The sequence below is a fragment of the Plecotus auritus genome (assembly GCF_963455305.1).
Source record: "Plecotus auritus genome assembly, chromosome: 7".
Lineage (NCBI taxonomy): Eukaryota > Metazoa > Chordata > Mammalia > Chiroptera > Vespertilionidae > Plecotus > Plecotus auritus.
The window spans coordinates 70377852-70394725 of record NC_137774.1 but is presented as its reverse complement, the minus strand read 5'-3'; the positions used below and the strand labels follow the sequence as shown (position 1 = coordinate 70394725).

Genomic DNA, 16874 nt, shown 5'->3' with positions numbered 1-16874 from the left:
ACTCCTTGGGTGAGGTATTAAAAAAAAAAAAAAAGGAATACAGATTCTGGAGGTCAGGGGCCAGATCACTGCTCTAAAGCAATAAATTTGGGAATTTGGAATACATTGACGTAAAGATGATAGTTGAACCAATGCAGAAGCAAGAGTTCAGGTTTGTACCCTGGGTGCACAGAGTGTAAGGAGCAGCAGAGGAAGAGGTTGAGCAAAGGAGGCTCATACACCCATCCTGTCATCATTAATGCGGTTGTCCTTGGTCCAGTCAGCAGTCGCCTGTGACTCTTCTTTTGACGCTATGTTTAAGCAGCTGATTGCTTATTCCACAAGCATTTATTAAGCTCCTGATAGGTGCATCAAAATGAAGATAAGATTTTTTAGTTTAGAATTCCTCCTTTCCTGTCCCCCCAGCCATTCATCCCCCAACCCCGAGATTCCTGGACAGTTTGCACAGGTTTTTGCTGCCTTGCCTGCTCTCAGAGTCTCTCTCTGTTTAGTATTATGAGCTCACTAAGCTCAGTTGGAACCCTCCCTGTCATCCAGCTTGCTTCCTCACTCTCCCATGCCCTGGAACGATGCCCCCACTGCTGCCAGGCCCAGCCCTGTGATGCCCTCAGCTATGCACACCTTGCGCCCTCTCTCCAAGCTCCCAGGGACATGCTGCTCACTGTCAGGGTGCCTGCTCCCACCCTGGTGCTATGCAGGGTGCAGGCACTCCCTGATCACTGCTTGGATTGAGCCAGGAGCCTCTTTTAACTCAGAAGAGCAGCGTCAGCTGTATACAAGGCAGCAAAGCCCGAGCTCCTCCCATCCTGACTGTGGTCACTCTTTCAATGTGCTGTTAAGAGTGATGTTTTAAATTAAATGACATTTAAACACTTTTTAAAATATAATTAATTATGAAATTACTTCATGGCTCAAAACCCTTTAGAGTCTTCCAGCTTCACTTTGAACAAAATCTGACTCTTTCCCTCTTTACGTGGCTCTTGGCCTGCACTAATGCTCCCCGCATGGCCTCACCATGGCTTGTTCCTTCCCACTGCAGGGGCCTCGGTGTTCCCAGACTAGCCCTTCCTGCTCCAGTACATGCCATCTTCTGTTTCTGAAATGATGGCCCACAGCCCTCCAGATAGCTGGCTCCTCCCCTACCTCAGTTTATTGCCTCCAGACAATACTTATTTCTCAAACATTTTACTGAAGTGTGAGATACATCCAGGAAAGCAGCCAAGTCGTTCATAAGTGTTCATACAGCTCAGTGAGTTTTCACAAATGGAATGTACCCATGATGTAACTACCATCCACGCATTGACCTCTCCACCCAAAGGCAACCACTTATGTGACACCAGCAACATAGTATTTCAGAAGCTTTCACTTAAGACCTATGTAGACAAGGCCTCCTAGATCAACCCAAACAGATGGGATTGACCGTCTCACCATTAGCATCCTGTTACCTCTCTAGCACTTTCTCAGGTTGAGGTTACATGTGTATTTGCTTGTTGAGCTAGTTGATGTCTGTCTCCCTCTCAGGACTGTAAGCATGAGGGGTTCCCGGAGGGCAGGGCCATCTTCCCTATGTCGTGTTAGAGCCCAGCAGAGTGCTGGTCACACACAGCCATCAGTACATTGTCTGATGAGTGGAGCACATGAGATTCTCTGTAAAGACAAGTAATGTTTAGTCATAGAAGTGAAATGCTACACAGCAGCTTTTCTGAATTCCTTGTCCTTTCCTTTCCTCAGGGGACCGTGAAACAACTCTTGCTCTTCTCTGAGACGGAGGGGAACCCATGCTTCCTTGACATCTGTGGAAATTACCTGGTCATCGGGACAGACTTGGCTCACTTTAAAAGCTTTGATCTTTCCCGAAGGTACAGTGTTTGTCCAAATGAAAGTATTACATTTGAAAAATTAGGAGATAATGTGGTGGGTATGATATGGATAGGAGCTAGAAAACTCTTTATGTTCTCATTTCAACATTAACATGCCACTAAATTTTTTAAACACCTGTTTTGGCTTAAATTCTCAATCTTTCCATGATGGGGAAGAAGAGGGGGGTTGAACAGATGATGCATGAGGGATTTCTTAGGGTAAGGAAACTTCAGTGTGATAGCTACAGAGCATGGTCTGCTTGTCAAAACACATAGAACTTCTCAGCAAAAATGAGCAAAGCGTGTGCACATTTTTTTACAGATTTTTTAGATTGGGGGATCCCAGAATGGAATGCAGAAGGTGACAGAGCATCCACCTGTATTACAAATGCATGAAACAAGCCCACTGGAGGGCGTGTGGCTGACCTGAGCCACTTGGGAATGAGTGGCGACTGTAAGACTACAAGCACAGGGACTACACGCAGCACGGTGCTCTGGTTGACAAAGTTAATTCCCACAGGGGTGCAGGGTGACAATCCGGTACTGCTACGCTGGCAGTGAGCAGTGAAGTGAATGGGTGGAAGGTGTTTGGAGCTTGGTGGAACAAGCATGGGAGGAGGCAAGAGTGATCTCTGTGGTGATGGATTAGAACTGGAGACACAAGTTTGAAGTCTTGTTTAGCTTAATATGGGTATAAGTGAATACATATGAAGATATTTATACATATGTGCACATCCCTCTTCTTGTTCTCTCAGCTGAGGGCCTGGAGGCAAGGACATCCCAAGAGCAACCAGCACACCAGGGTCCAGATAGGGTTTCTAACAGCATCTCCAAAAAAAAGGAACCAGGGTCCTTGAAGAAATGGCTGATTCTAGGACTGAGGCAGCAAATATACAAGATGAGCCCAGAGTATTTTATGTGTCAGAAATAAGAAAGTGTTACTATATATATATATATATATACACATATATAGATATATATAATGATGGGGTGTGTCAGGGGACATAGGAGCACCCGAAAGAGTTCCTAGTGGCCCAAGCTGAAAGCTGGAACAATTTGAGCAACAAAATAAATAAAACAGCATTGTATTAGAACCCAAAGTAGAAAATAAATATCTGTGAGTTCATATTAATATAAATAAGTGACGAGTAAGTTAATAAGTAGAGGAAAAGAGATACATAATCTACAGGAGAATTGCAAATAGTTTATGTAGATTTCCTCCCCATGGAGAGGAGCACAACACCCCACTTTGTAAGTGTGGGCTGTACAAAGTGATGTCCTCCCAAAGGGGACAGTATGGGAGGGGGAACGGAGTAACTTGACAGACATGACCCCAGAGAGGAGAGACCAGGATCAACATCACAGATTCGTCATGTCGATGGCACACACCCCCGATGTGATGTGATGAAATGGCACTGTACCTTTGGGTTCTTCTCCTAAAACCCACACCCCAGGCTAAGCATGAGAAAAACACTAGACACTTCCTTCCCACTGTGGGGTGGGACACTCTACAGAACAGCTGACCAGTCCTCCTCAAAACTGCATGGGCATCAAAAGCAGGAGTCCAGCCCAGAGGAGCCTAAGGAGGCCTGATGACCAGAAGTCATGTGGGTCCCATTGGGATCCGGGACAGAAAGGGTGTTAGGGAGGAACTGAGGAAGAGTAAATAAAGTAAAAGAGAAAAATCATGATGAGCAAACCCAGCGTTGTTTATATAGGTAACAAACTAGAACCAGCTAAACGGGAGGAGTTAAGTACATTTTAGTTCATCCCTGTGATGGAACATACCTATACTAATAAAGGGGTAATATGCTAATTAGACCAGATAGACCGGATGTCTTCTGGACAAAGCCACGATGGCTTCCAGGGCCGAGGGATAGGCTCCTGGACTGTGAGAGGGGGCAGGCCGAGCTGAGGGACTCCCGCTCTCCCCCAGTGCATGAATTTTCATGCACCAGGCCTCTAGTGCAGTTATAATAGTGTGATATAGCAATCCCATTCTGAAAGGAGAGATCGCAAATTGCTGCAAGGGGAAACGCAAGGGGGCAGGAGGAAGAGGAAATTACGTATTCATATTTGCTGATAAGAACATGAGAACTTTAAAAATTCACCCTGTATTCTGAGCCTGGCCCATTGCCTGTTTCCCGTGGCAAAGGCACCCCAGAGTGAGAGCAGCTGGGCCATTGGGTGGGACTCAGTTCTGTGAACAAAGGTTTGGGGTCACTGGAGAAGCAGGGCTTTCCTCTGACCTGCCGTGCACAGCAACGCTTCAGTGAGTGTGTGCTGACCCTGTCCTCCTCCTGCAGGGAGGCGAAGGTACACTGCAGCTGCAAGAACCTGGCCGAGCTAGTCCCTGGTGTGGGGGGCATTGTGTCGCTCAGATGTAATGCCAACGGCAACAAGATCAGCATCCATCCCAGCAAGGTGCGTGCCCATGGGGCTGGCCTCTGTGCCTTCTCCTCGGTCTCCATTAGTTGCTCTCACAGGACCCTGGGCCTTCCTGTCTGTGCCTTTTGCGTCCACTCCTGGCTCTTTGCATCCCAGCTTCCATTCCTCTTCCTCTTTCATCCCCTCTCCAGGGTGTCCTCTCCTCCTGCCTGTGCCCTCTCCCACCTGATGCTGTCCTTGCCCTCCCCACCTACACAGCTTCCATTTTTTCCTGCCTTTCTTTGTTTCTTTTTTTTTTTTTTAATATTTTATTGATTTTTTACAGAGGGGAAGGGAGAGGGATAGAGAGTCAGAAACATTGATGAGAGAGAAACATCAATCAGCTGCCTCCTGCACAACTCCCACTGGGGATGTACCCGCAACCAAGGTACATGCCCTCGATGGGAATCGAACCTGGGACCCTCAGTCCGCAGGCCGACTCTCTATCCACTGAGCCAAACCAGTCAGGGCTCTTCGTTTCTTATTTCATCAGAAATGGGTATCTTCTTTACTGAACCCCTCACCTCTCCTCTTTTCTGTCTTTTTTCATTGCCCAACTAAACTCTTTTGACCCAAGGGGTTCACAGGATTGTTGGAGATAGCGTGACGTCAGGGTGTAGGCACCTGCGTGGAGGGCTGAAGGCAAGGTGATGGAGGGCATGTTTGTCCTGCTCCAGGTAGCTGGTGCCTTGCCACCAACTAGCATGTTCGTGTTTTCATTCGCTTATGCTCTTGGTTATGCATTCAAGAGTTGATTATGGATTGCTTCCATGTACCAGTGCGCTTTGCTGGGCACTGTAGATACAGATTGATCAGTTAAACAGGAGGATTTGACTCCCCACTGTGGTTGAACAGACATTGATTAAAGGGTGAGGCAAACAAGTACATTTTTACAACCCTGGTGAGAGCTGGGAGGACAGTGCCAGTGCCCGGAGAGCGAGTAACAGGGAGGAGTTGCCGTCCAGGGAGGTCAGGAGGCTCCCAAACAAGGTGATAGTGGAGTCAAGGTGTGAACTCTAATAGAATAAAGTCTACCTAAGTTCTTGGCATTTGTTGCCCCTAGCAACCAAGCTGGTTCCCTTTTCTTGGTTTCTTTTGTGTGTGCACATGTACCTTTCCGTGTGAGGATCAAGAACAAAGGAGAGAGGATGAGTGAGATGATAGCATTCGCAGTGGTAGCTGTGGCATCTTGCACCTAACACTTCCTGTTTAATGAGTGAAGAGATTGAGACAAATTCTTTGTCCAAAGATGTAGCTGGCTGTGCTGTGACTGAGAGCCCTGCTCACGCCCTGACTGTATGGAGAAGGGCTGGGACTTGGGAAGAACAAACAAGAGAGGTTGACTGGTGCATGGGGTTGACCTAATCAAGGGAATGTCTTTAGAGAGGCGGGGAGTATGAGCCTGGCTGGTGAGCAGGTGAGAGGGAGAGTTCAGAGCCCTGGATACTTGGGAGAAGATTCCCAGAGGGAGGGCAACCTCTTTCCTTCAACATGGGTGCAGAGCAGTTCCTCAGATGCCAAATCACCCCCCAGGGAGCTGCATCAGAGATGGTTTATCCGAATCCAGACTCCTTCTTGTTCCCGTGGTTAATCCGCCTCAGCTAAAATGACATCACACTCAAGTCAATACTGAGAACAGCTAGATAGCTGTAGTTGACCTTCACAATATTTGGGGGTTTATTTTCAATTCTCTGAAATTATAAAGTAACAATTCAACAACCATTTTGTGGGATGACAGTAAATTGACATTCAAGTTCTGATGCTGGAAACACTCTGGCCAGAGTGCCCTGGGGGTCATTGACACCAGGACCGGTTTTCTCAGACTTGTGCTGTGAGCTTCTGGTTTCTCTTCCCCTAGGCTGACAGCAGCCCCGATTCCAAAATCTGTTTCTATGATGTGGAAATGGACACGGTGACCGTCTTCGACTTCAAGATGGGACAGATTGATCAGAGAGAGACATTGTCCTTTAATGGGCAGGAAACTAAGAAGTAAGATTGTGGCCACACAGGCACATGGAGCCTGTCCCTGACTTCATACTCCCTGGGGTAGGGTGGGGCTCACTGTCTTTTGTCAGTTGCCTGCCTTCTTTTGTTTTTTTTTTTTGTTTGTTTGTTTGTTTGTTTGTTTTTTTAAATATATTTTATTGATTTTTCACAGAGAGGAAGGAAGAGGGATAGAGAGCTAGAAACATCGATGAGAGAGAAAAACATCAATCAGTTGCCTCCTGCACACCCCCTACTGGGGCTCTGCCCGCAACCAAGGTATGCCCTTGACCGGAATCGAACCTGGGACCCTTCAGTCCGAAGGCTGATGCTCTATCCACTGAGCCAAACCGGTCAGGGCTGCCTGCCTTCTTTTGAGATCTGATCCATTCTTTGCCACCCAGCCCATTTTTTTCTCCCTCCAGTTCTTCATTGCATTCTGGGCCTGTAGAGCAGGGAGATTTAAAGGAGGGAGGGACCAGGGGTAAATGCACTGCATCACACAGGTCACTGCTGGAACTGGACCCCAGGCGCAAAACTGCCCAGCAGGGGGTGCCGTCCCACCTTGAGGTACACCCCCTTGTCCCAGACTTTGGGACCAGCATCAGGGACCTTCCACGTGACCTCTAGAACCCAAGCCTCATTCTCTCTCCCATTAGACTCCACTGAGACTCTTTCAACCAATTGTTTTAAATGTGAAAGAATATGATTGTGCCAGTGTACTCCCAGGCTGGAACTCAGATGAGGCCTGCTGACGCTGATTGATGACTGGCCTGAAGATGTTGCAGAGGCTGAGAACAGGAACTCTCTCATGGGTTCCCATGGGTCTCTCTTTCAGGAACCATGCCTTCGGGGATGGGAGGTTGGCGCATCTTGTTCCTGTGAGCCACTTCTGGGATCAGAGTGAGCCCAGGCTGTTTGTGTGCGAGGCCGTGCAGGAAGTAACAGGAGCCCAGCTGCAGCCCGCGGACAGAAAGGCCCACACCAAGGACAGTGCCAGCCCCACGGTACTGCACAGCCACATTTGTGTTTAGAGGCATGGGGACTTTGGACTGTGGGTGCACAATCTTGGTGACAAGGTTTATAGGAAAGTTACAGGGAAATTCATTCACATGGAGCATCAATGTGTGCCTGTGTAGCCTCTCCCGTGCGCGTACACAAGGAGGCTGAGCCCACCCTCTGTCTTGTCTGGCTCAGTGTAATACTCTGTTCTGCTCTCTCCACTTGATGTCAGCATGTCCTGTGACTGAGTCGCTGAGGCAGCATGCTAACTCCTCATTCGTTCCACAACCTGCCGTGACGCTCAGACAAGGACGATCCTGACCAAAGCAGCCTCCTCGCCTCAGTCACACTCTCTGCTCTCGCCACCCGCTCCCCAAGCTCTGCAGGGTCTCCCTCTCCCACCTAATGACTCTCAGGGCCGCATCCCAAGGGCTTGGACTCTGACACTTTCCAGTTCTTATGCATTGTGGGACGGATGTCTAGCATTCCCAGTGGTTTGCTGTGCTGCTTTCTAACCCATCTCTTTCCAAGAGAATTTATACGCAGGGTCTTCAGTAAGTCGGCAAAGAACAGCAGCCCTCTAACTTTAGGAGGCTTGTCTCCCTGCTGAAGGAATTTCCCTTCAGATGCCCTGAGATTATCAGCAATCTTTGTCCATACTCCAAGATTTTCAGAAGTGGATCCAACCATTGGTTCTGAAACACTGAGTGGGCAAGTGTATTGAGGTAGCATCTCTTCATTGGGTTGAGAGAAGCGAAGACATTGCCCGAGGAATTTTATTTTCCTCATGGTAGAGGGCCTGGTGACAAGTCTAGACAAGTGATAAGAACGTGCAAATTGATGACAATGGAGTGTACTGGTACACGTGAAGAGCACTTTCCAGCAGTTTGAACAGATAGCTCTTTGGGTCTTTTATGAAGATGATGAGAAAGTGTAGGAATTCACACAGCAAGAAAAGGCTCCGGCACCTGAGGCCTCCTGTTGCTTTCCTGTTCAGAAGGGGCTGCAGGCGGGAGCTGCTGTTCTGAGTCCCATGGGACAGGATCCTCAAGTCCCCCGCCTCCTCCCTGTGCATTCCCTCTTCCTTGAAGGCTGTGGCAGGAATCTTTTTATCATTGTTGCTCTGGGTGGTTTTAAATCAGAGTAAAGAAACTGCGGGGATATCTTTTGAAACATGAGAGCTCTTCTGAGTTTCCATCACCAGCTCGGTGGGAATGTTAGTCTTTGCTACAAGGACATCAGTCAGTGAGAATGACATAGTGGCTCTCAAACCGGATGAGGTGCATCCTTCCAGAAGATGTGTCAGTTTTTCCAAAGTACAGGAGATGGTAATGGAGGCTGGTATTGCCATATGCCCAGGGGGAGAGTGGATTATCTGTGTCAGAATGTGCTCATCCTGTCTTATCTATGTTCTATGTAAATGCCTCGGCAAGGAAAATGGGAATTAGACACAAAATAGTAAAGTCTATTGCCAAACTAACAACCATCTTTCCCTCTCCCAGGCGGACGCGTTGATTCTGTCCTTCTTCATTTCCGAAGAGCATGGCTTCTTGCTTCAGGACAGCTTCCCACGGCCTCCCGCCTACCAGTCTCTCCTGGGGATGGAAGTGCCCCATTATTACTTCATGAGGAAGGTGCGAGTCTCGTGAGCACCAGGCGTGTTCTCGGGTCCCTCTCCTGGGCTGGGCTTGGGTCTCCCCAGCGCTGGAGTTGGGCACCTCTGCTTGAGCAAGGCACACATCTGCTCTGATTTGTCCCCTGAAATTGCAGCAAGTGTCAGGAGGATCAGGAGACAGCTGTGCTGAGGAGGTGGGTGTCCTCCCAGGGGCTCCCCCGAGGGCACCACACCCTGCAGTTCTCTTGCCTTTTTATTCAGCTGTGTTTTTTAAATTGTGTATTTCTAGAAAATTTAGACGCTACAGAAAAAGAAAGACCAAAGATGATGCAAATCTCCTTAGAACCAGCCCCCAGAGATGGTCACTGTGACCAGCCTGGCATGTGGCCTTTCAAGAAGTGTCTGTATTTACCTATGTTTGTACATGTCACATACATGTAGTTTTTTAGTCTGTGAGGGAACAGGTTTGTTTTCAGCACATACATGCTCATGCCCCAAAGTGGTTACTTTGGCCGAGTTACTTGCCTTCCCTGGGACTTGGTCTCCTCAGCTGCATGGCCTCCTGGCCTCTGCACGTCCCCTGACGAGCTGAGTGTGGGTCTGTGGTTCTGAGACTGCCAAAGTGCACGTGTCATGGCATGAGTGATGGAAACAACAAATCTGGGCGCAGTTGGTTCCCATGTCCCTAAAAATTCCACATAAAATGACATGGCATGGCCATTGGCATGATGAATAGTGTATGGACTGACATTTACTTGTGATAAATGGAATGATCTTTGTGAAAATTGGGAATGGGCTCGTGTGACTTTTCCAGAATCCCTGTGCTCTGTCGATGCAGGTTTTCTCAGTCTCTTATTTGAAATAATCCTTTGTATTTCGGCGGGATCTGTTGTTATTTCACCTCTTTCATTTCTGATTTTGTTTATTTGGGTCCTCTCTCTTTGCTTCTTGGTGAGCCTGGCTAGAGGTTCATCAATCTTGTTTATCCTTTTAAAGAACCAGCTCTTGGTTTTGTTGATATTTTGTATTGTTTCTTTGGTCTCTATGTCGTTTATCTCTGCCCTGATCTTTATTATTTCCTTCCTTCTGCTTACACTGGGCTTTTCTTGTTGCTCTTTTTCTAACTCTTTGAGTTGTTGGGTTAGGTAATTTATTACCATTGTTTCTTGTTTTTTGCAGTAGGCTTGTAGAGCTATGAACTTCCCTCTCAAGACTGCTTTTGCTGTGTCCCATAGATTTTGGATTGTAGTGTTTTCATTGTCATTTGTGTATTGCCATGATGTTTTTTATTTCTTCCTTGATCTCTCTGGTAACCCAGTCATGGTTTAATAGCATGCTGTTTAGTCTCCATGTGTTTGATTTCTTTGGGTTGTTTTTATTATAGTTGATTTCCAGTTTTATGCCACTGTGGTCTGAGAAGATGCTTGATATGATTTCTATCTTCTTGAATTTGAAGAGACTTTGCCTATGTCTCAACATATGGTCTATCTTTGAAAATGACCCATGTGCACTTGAGAAGAATGTGTATTCTGTGGCTTTGGGGTGAAATGTTCTGAAGATGTCAATTAATTCCATCTGGTCTAGTGAGTCATTTAGGATTGATGTTTCTTTGCTGATTTTTTGTTTAGAGGATTTGTCCAATGGTGATAGTGGGGTATTAAAGTCTCCTACTATGATTGTAATGCTGTCAATCTCTCCCTTGATATCCTCCAGGAGTTTTTTTATGTATTTGGGTGCTCCTGTATTGGGTGCATATATGTTTACCAGAGTTATTTCTTCTTGTTGGCTTGCTCCCTTTAGTATTATGAAGTGGCCTTCCTTATCTCTTGTTATGTCCTTCACTTTGAGATCTAATTTGTCAGATATAAGTATTACTACCCCAGCTTTTTTTTTTCAGTTCCATTCGCCTGGAAAACCTTTTTCCATCCCTTCACCCTCAGTCTGTGTGCGTCTTTTTTTCTGAGGTGGGTTTCTTGTAGACAGCAGATATATGGGTCATGTTTTCTTATCCAATCCGTTACCCTATGTCTTTTGATTGGGGCATTTAATCCATTTACATTTAAAGTTATTATTGATAGGTACTTATTTGTCGCCATTCCTATTCTTTACCCCTGTGTTCCTCCTTCGCTTCCTATTGCTTTTTTTTTTTTTTTACAGCAGACCCTTTAGCATTACTTGCATTGCTGGTTTGGTGGTAATAAATTCCCTTAGTCCTTTTTTGTCTGTGAAGCTCCTGATTTCACCTTCAATTTTGATTGACAGCCTTGCTGGGTACAGTATTCTTGGATTCAAACCCTTCCTTTGCATGACTTTGTATATTTCATTCCATTCCCTTCTGGCCTGATGAGTTTCTGTTGAGAAATCAGTTGCTAGTCTGATGGGGGTTCCTTTGTATGTAACTTTCTGTCTCTCTCTTGCCGTTTTTAAGATTCTTACTTTGTCATTGGTGTTTGCCAATTTAATTATAATGTGCCTTGGCGTCGGTCTTTTGGGGTTCATTTTGCTTGGGACTCTGTGAGCTTCTTGGATTTGTGTGGGTTTTTTCTTCCCTATATCAGGGAAATTTTCTGTCATTATTTTTTCAAAGAGGTTTTCTATTCCTTGCTCAGCTTCCTTTCCTTCTGGAACCCCTATTATGCGGATGTTGTTTTGTTTCGTGTTGTCCCAAAGTTCCCTTAGGCTCTCCTCCTGCCTTTTAATTTTTTTTTCTAGAAGTTGCTCTACTTGGGTATTTTTTCCCATCTTGTCTTCTAGCTCACTGATGCGGTCCTCTGCTTCTTCTAGTCTACTCTTGATGCTTTCTATTGAGTTCTTTACAGCAGCGATGTCATTTTTCATTTCTTCTTGGTTCTTCTTCATTTCCTCTTGGTTCTTGCTCATATTGTCGAATTTGTCTTCCATTCTTTTCAGCCACCTTATGACCATTTCTCTGAATTCTTTTTCTGGAAGGTTGCTTGCCTCCATTTCGTTTACTTCCTTTTCTGGTGATGCCTGCTTTTCTTTCATATGCGGGCTGTTTCTTTGTCTCCCCATGGTCTCTCTTCTCTGGGTGTCTGGTTATGTAGTTCTCTCTCTCCTGCGTTGATTTAAAGGCACAAAATACAGCACTACCAGGTACAACACACAAGGCACTGAACAGAAATGTATTCACGATATTAATAACCTCCAATAAAGATGACCACCAGAGAAAGGCAAATTAGGGGATAGGAGAGAAAGAAGAAGAGGAAAAAGAAAGAAAGAAGAAGAAAAAAAAGGAGTGTCAAAATGAAATTGGGAAAAGGGAAAGAAAAAAAAAAGTAAAAGAGACAAGAAAGAGACTAAGAGAAAGGGGAACAGACTATATATATTGGGGATAGAACTCCAATAGAACAATCACTGATCCCAGCAAATGCCAGCAACAAGTACCTGGGGATTAATACAAACTACAACACCAACTAATATTGAGTGAGGCAAGGGAAAACAGAAGCACAAAACAAACAAAAAATAAACAAAAGAAGAATAAGCAAAACAATCTCACAAAAAAAGCATAAAATTTTGATATAATCTACATTCAAGCAAACAACAACAAAAGGACAGAGAGAAAAACAATTTTTTGGATAGTTAAGACAGTGAAGAGAGAGGTGTGTATGGACTTGGAGCAGGAGATTGGAGATTAGATATTTAAGTAGGGTGAAATTTTAACAAGGGGTTAACAGAAAGAATAGGGAAAATCTAAAGCAGGAAAGGGGTAAGATAAACAGGACACCGAAAAGGGGAAGGTTAGGAAGAGAGTGATGGCATAAAGGTCGAGTTGAGATAGAGTAAAATGATGCTAAAGGAAAGATAAAAATAGAATGTAAATCCCAAAATAAAATGAAGAGAAAATAAAATGACACTTAAAAAAAAAAAAGATAAAATAGCAGTAGTAATAATACGGATTGAAAATAAAAATGTAATAATTAAAAAGGTAAAATCAAGTGAGGAAAAAAGAAAAAAATTAGTTTCTTGAGTAAAAGATGCAAAAAATGAAAATAAAAAAATAAAAATAAAATGTGGAGTAGTGAAGGTCATTCACTTCCTCTGTTGTTCTGTTTGGCACGCCTGTTTCTCAGTCCGGACAGTATTGCAGTTCCCTGCGTTCCACTGCTCTTCAGTGTTGTAAGCCAGTCCTGATTTTAAGCAGGCAGTGTGTCTTAATTTCTCGTATTCCTTTATTTTTGATTACACAAGAGTCAATTTGTGATTCAGCCCCTGGGTGGCAGTGTTTCTTGATTGACTTCCGGGTCTATCTATGGCCTCTCTAGGCAGTGTTAGAGCCTTCTTTCCCTGTGGCACTCAATACCGGTTTGTGGGAGTGGGCTGCCTCAGAGCTGGCTCTCCGATGGTCATTCCCCGCTCCGATCCCCAGGTTCCAGAAAAACAACTTTCCCCTGCAGTCTCCCAGGGTGTCCCCAACTGGGTGATCCTATGTATTGGGCTTAGTAATCAGAAGCAAGGATTTGAAGAGGAAAAAGCCCAAGTGTGCGAACTCCGGGGCTGCGCATAAGTCTAGGCAGCCGGCACACCCCCGAAATTCTTAGGGTGTCCCTGCACATCAGATCAAAATGGGTTGCTTTTTAGAGAGCCCTTCTGTTAGCAGCTCTGAGGACACCCTGCCACATTCACAGATCACGCCAGCCCCAACAGCCACGGATTTTTCTAGGCACAGACTTACCTGGTCCTCCAGCTCCCGCAAAACGCGCGTTCCTCTCTCCCGCCGGGACCAGAGACCTCACCTTATCCCAGGCGAAATCTGACCTTTCTGTGGTGGAGTGTAGAGCTCCTCTGAACCCGTGTGTTTGCGCCAATTGGGGAGCGTTGTTCTGGGGCTCGCAGCTATTCTGTGGGTGCCGCAGTTGTGGATTCTCAGGCTTCCGATAAGCTCCACTTTCTGGTTCAAGATGGCACAGACTCCGCGTCCAAGCCCGTAACTCCGGGAGGGAACCCAGCCGCAGTGGGGGCTGCCCGGTCAGGGGAACCCCGTCTAGCAGTCCCCCACCTTCTTCTGGAGTTCAGCTGTCCCCCAACTTGCCAACAAACACTCCTCGTGCGACCCTCAGCTGTTCTTTCTTTCTGCTCCGGGACAAGGCTCGGAACACGTCTGTCTATTCCGCCGCCATTTTTCCCTCTCTCTCTTATTTGAAATAGATCGGTTCCCCCAGACGAGCGTTTTTCTGAATTTCATTTCGTGCTCCTTTGGCGTTTTCTGCTCTTGGATGTGAGAACTCAGAAAGTTGTGGAGACATTTGGATTCTTTCTCTTGCGTTTCCCTCCGTTGTTCTCACATGTGGACTCTGGTTCCTCTCACACCTTTATGTGTCTTTCTCTCATTTCTTGTCTTCTCTGTGCTACTCTCCTCGTTGTCCAATAGAGGAAACATGTGTGATGCAGTGTAAGATGACTCCCCACTTATCCTCTGTTACCTTAACTCTGCCCTTTTCTCAGGATCTTTCTTTATGTTAAGCTACAGTTGTCTATGACAATACTGCCCACCTCACCTGCATGTCTATCAGCTCCCCCATGTCACCACAGAGCGCTTGTCCTGGCCAGACATGTGGCAGGAACAGGCTGTCACCTGATGTTTGCTTTACAGGAAATAGCTTACCTACATTTGCAATGCAGGAAATCTTATTAATTTTACTCTGAGGTGCTTGTGGTGAATGGCCATAAAGCATTGTATTTCTTTAAAAGCTGCTCTTTTTCTGATTACTGACCTGTGTTTACTTCCCTTGGCCACTTCCTGGAGGTTTCTGTCCCCACACTTGAGAGTCAACAGCCCTGGGCCCCTAGCTCCCATGTGTGGACAGGGCAGGTGATTGTCTCTCCTCGAAGAGCTGTAATGAGAGTGGGTGTAAATGCTGGGGCAGGCAGCAGGCGAAGCAGGGCCCTCAGGTGCTTGTGCCTCTGCGAGAATTCCCGAGTGTGCTCACAGGAGCAGGGCTCTGATTAGATCACAGCAAGGCTGATGGAACTCAAATCCTGCCCTGTGATTGTTAAACCACAGTGGTCATCATTGCCATTTGCTTATTGTACATGCACATTTCCAAAGTTTTCCCATTCCATGCAAAATCAGTCCAAACCTCAGCCTCCTGCCTAGTGTGACCCATCCTACAGATGGCCATGAACTTTGAATTTAAGCTGCCCTGGGTTGCCTCAGGGCCTTTGCTTATGTAACCCTGGTGCCTAGAAGGGTCTTGCCATCCACACTTCCTACCAGTTTCTCAAGGCCCCGGTCAAGCACCCCCTGAAGTTGGGGACCACAGATGAACTTGAGAGGCAGCAGTGAGAAGGAAGAGCTGCTGGGAACTGAGCAGGTGGTGGAGGCTAGCCTTGCAGAAATCATGGAGTAGCACAAATTCAGGACCAGTGACATGCAGGGGCACTGGTCCAGGAGGATGGATCATGACCCTGTTTTACACAGGGTAGCGTGTGTGTACATCAGTGAAACGGATCCTGCAGAGAGAAAAAAGCAGACAGTGGGGAAGACAGAGAGTGTTGTGGGGGGGCTGTGCAGCCTGGAAGAGAGCGGTGGGTGTGCAGGCAAGAGCAGTGCCCAGCAGTCAGGAAGGAAGCCAATAGTTGACAGAGCTGGTCCCCTCAGTCGGTTGTATTTCAAGGTGCCAGGTACACAAAGGCCTCAGGCAGCCACTATAACATCGAGTTTCTGCTCAGACATTCTTTCTCTCCGCACACCTCTCTGGGGAGCTCTGCACTAGGTTGACATTGCTTCTGAGAAAAACCAGTGGAGCACACTCCATTAATTCAGGTTATCATTTTGGAAAATTCCACCTGAAATCATGATGGCATTGTTTCATCTTAAGACCTTGTGCACGTGTGTACATGTCTGACTTGATAGTAAAATTTTTCTAGTTTACAAAACAAACATGGTAGGTGGGGATTTTCGTGTGTGTGTGTGTGTGTGTGTGTGTGTGTGTGTCCTCACCTGAGGATATTTTTTTTTCCATTTATTTTTAGAGAGTGGAAGGGAGGGATGTAGGGAGGCGGGGAGAGAGAGACATTGATGTGAGAGAGATACATCAATTGGTTGTCTCTTGTTTGTGCCCAAACTGGGGCCGGGGATCAAACCTGCAACTCAGGTACATGCCCTTGACCAGAAATCAAACTTGGCAATGCTCTAACCACTGAGTGCACCAGCCAGGGCTGAGGATTTTCACAACTATTTTATAACTTTTGAAAAGTTGATATTAGGGAACCAGAGATTGAAAAACAATTTCCTGGGCTTAGACTTGCCTTTGCTTATCTGCTGTCTGAAACCAGAGCCAAAAGCTCTGATTTCAAATGAGGACTGATTTTGTTGACTTTGCCAGGGCCTCCTGCTGACTGCCCACATCTGTCTGCAGAGGGACCCCCATAGCTGACATATGAGAGAGGCTTAGTGTAGACATTAGCTTTACATAAACTGACAGGTAATCAGTGCCCTTTCTCAATCAGCCAGGAGAAGCAGACAGAGACAACTGGGTGGATTCACAGCACAACCGCATCCCCCAGATGGTGGGCAGGAGGCCTCTGCGAGATTTCGTGGGGTTGGAGGACTGTGACAAGGCCACCCAGAATGCCATGCTCAACTTCAGCTTCTTCATCGCTGTTGGAGACATGGATGAAGCTTTCAAATCTATCAAACTCATCAAAAGGTGAGGATTCCGTTCTCGGAGGTGTCTAAGGGATATGTACACTCTTCGGGTACTTTCTGTCCCCTTCTATATGAGATTCTAAGGATCGTTAACACTTCTGTGACTCTGTCATGCTGTATTCCCTGTCTTTTCACTCAGTGAAACGCCGCTATTCATGCAGGCACCAAGACACGCCTGGCATATGCTGTAGAGCAGTGAGTTTTGGCACAGCACAGCTGGGCGTAGGGAGCAGGTGAGCCTGGCTCTCAGCCTCTGCCATGCTTAGAGCCTCTTGGGCTGTTATTTAGTTGTTTTGATTCATTTCATAGTGTTCTGGAC

The 16874-nt window shown here is 46.3% G+C and overlaps 1 protein-coding gene across 5 annotated transcripts in view; it reads left to right on the top strand.

Annotated features, from left to right (window-relative positions):
- IFT140 (intraflagellar transport 140) overlaps positions 1-16874 on the top strand; it is a 107660-nt gene that overhangs the window by 47625 nt on the left and 43161 nt on the right. For all 5 annotated transcript variants that reach the window (XM_080679083.1, XM_080679084.1, XM_080679087.1 and 2 more), the window contains exons 13-18: positions 1732-1859; positions 4166-4283; positions 6145-6275; positions 7108-7276; positions 8774-8905; positions 16357-16556. In XM_080679083.1, coding sequence (XP_080535209.1) covers positions 1732-1859; positions 4166-4283; positions 6145-6275; positions 7108-7276; positions 8774-8905; positions 16357-16556 — 878 coding nt within the window. The remainder of the gene's footprint in view (positions 1-1731; positions 1860-4165; positions 4284-6144; positions 6276-7107; positions 7277-8773; positions 8906-16356; positions 16557-16874) is intronic.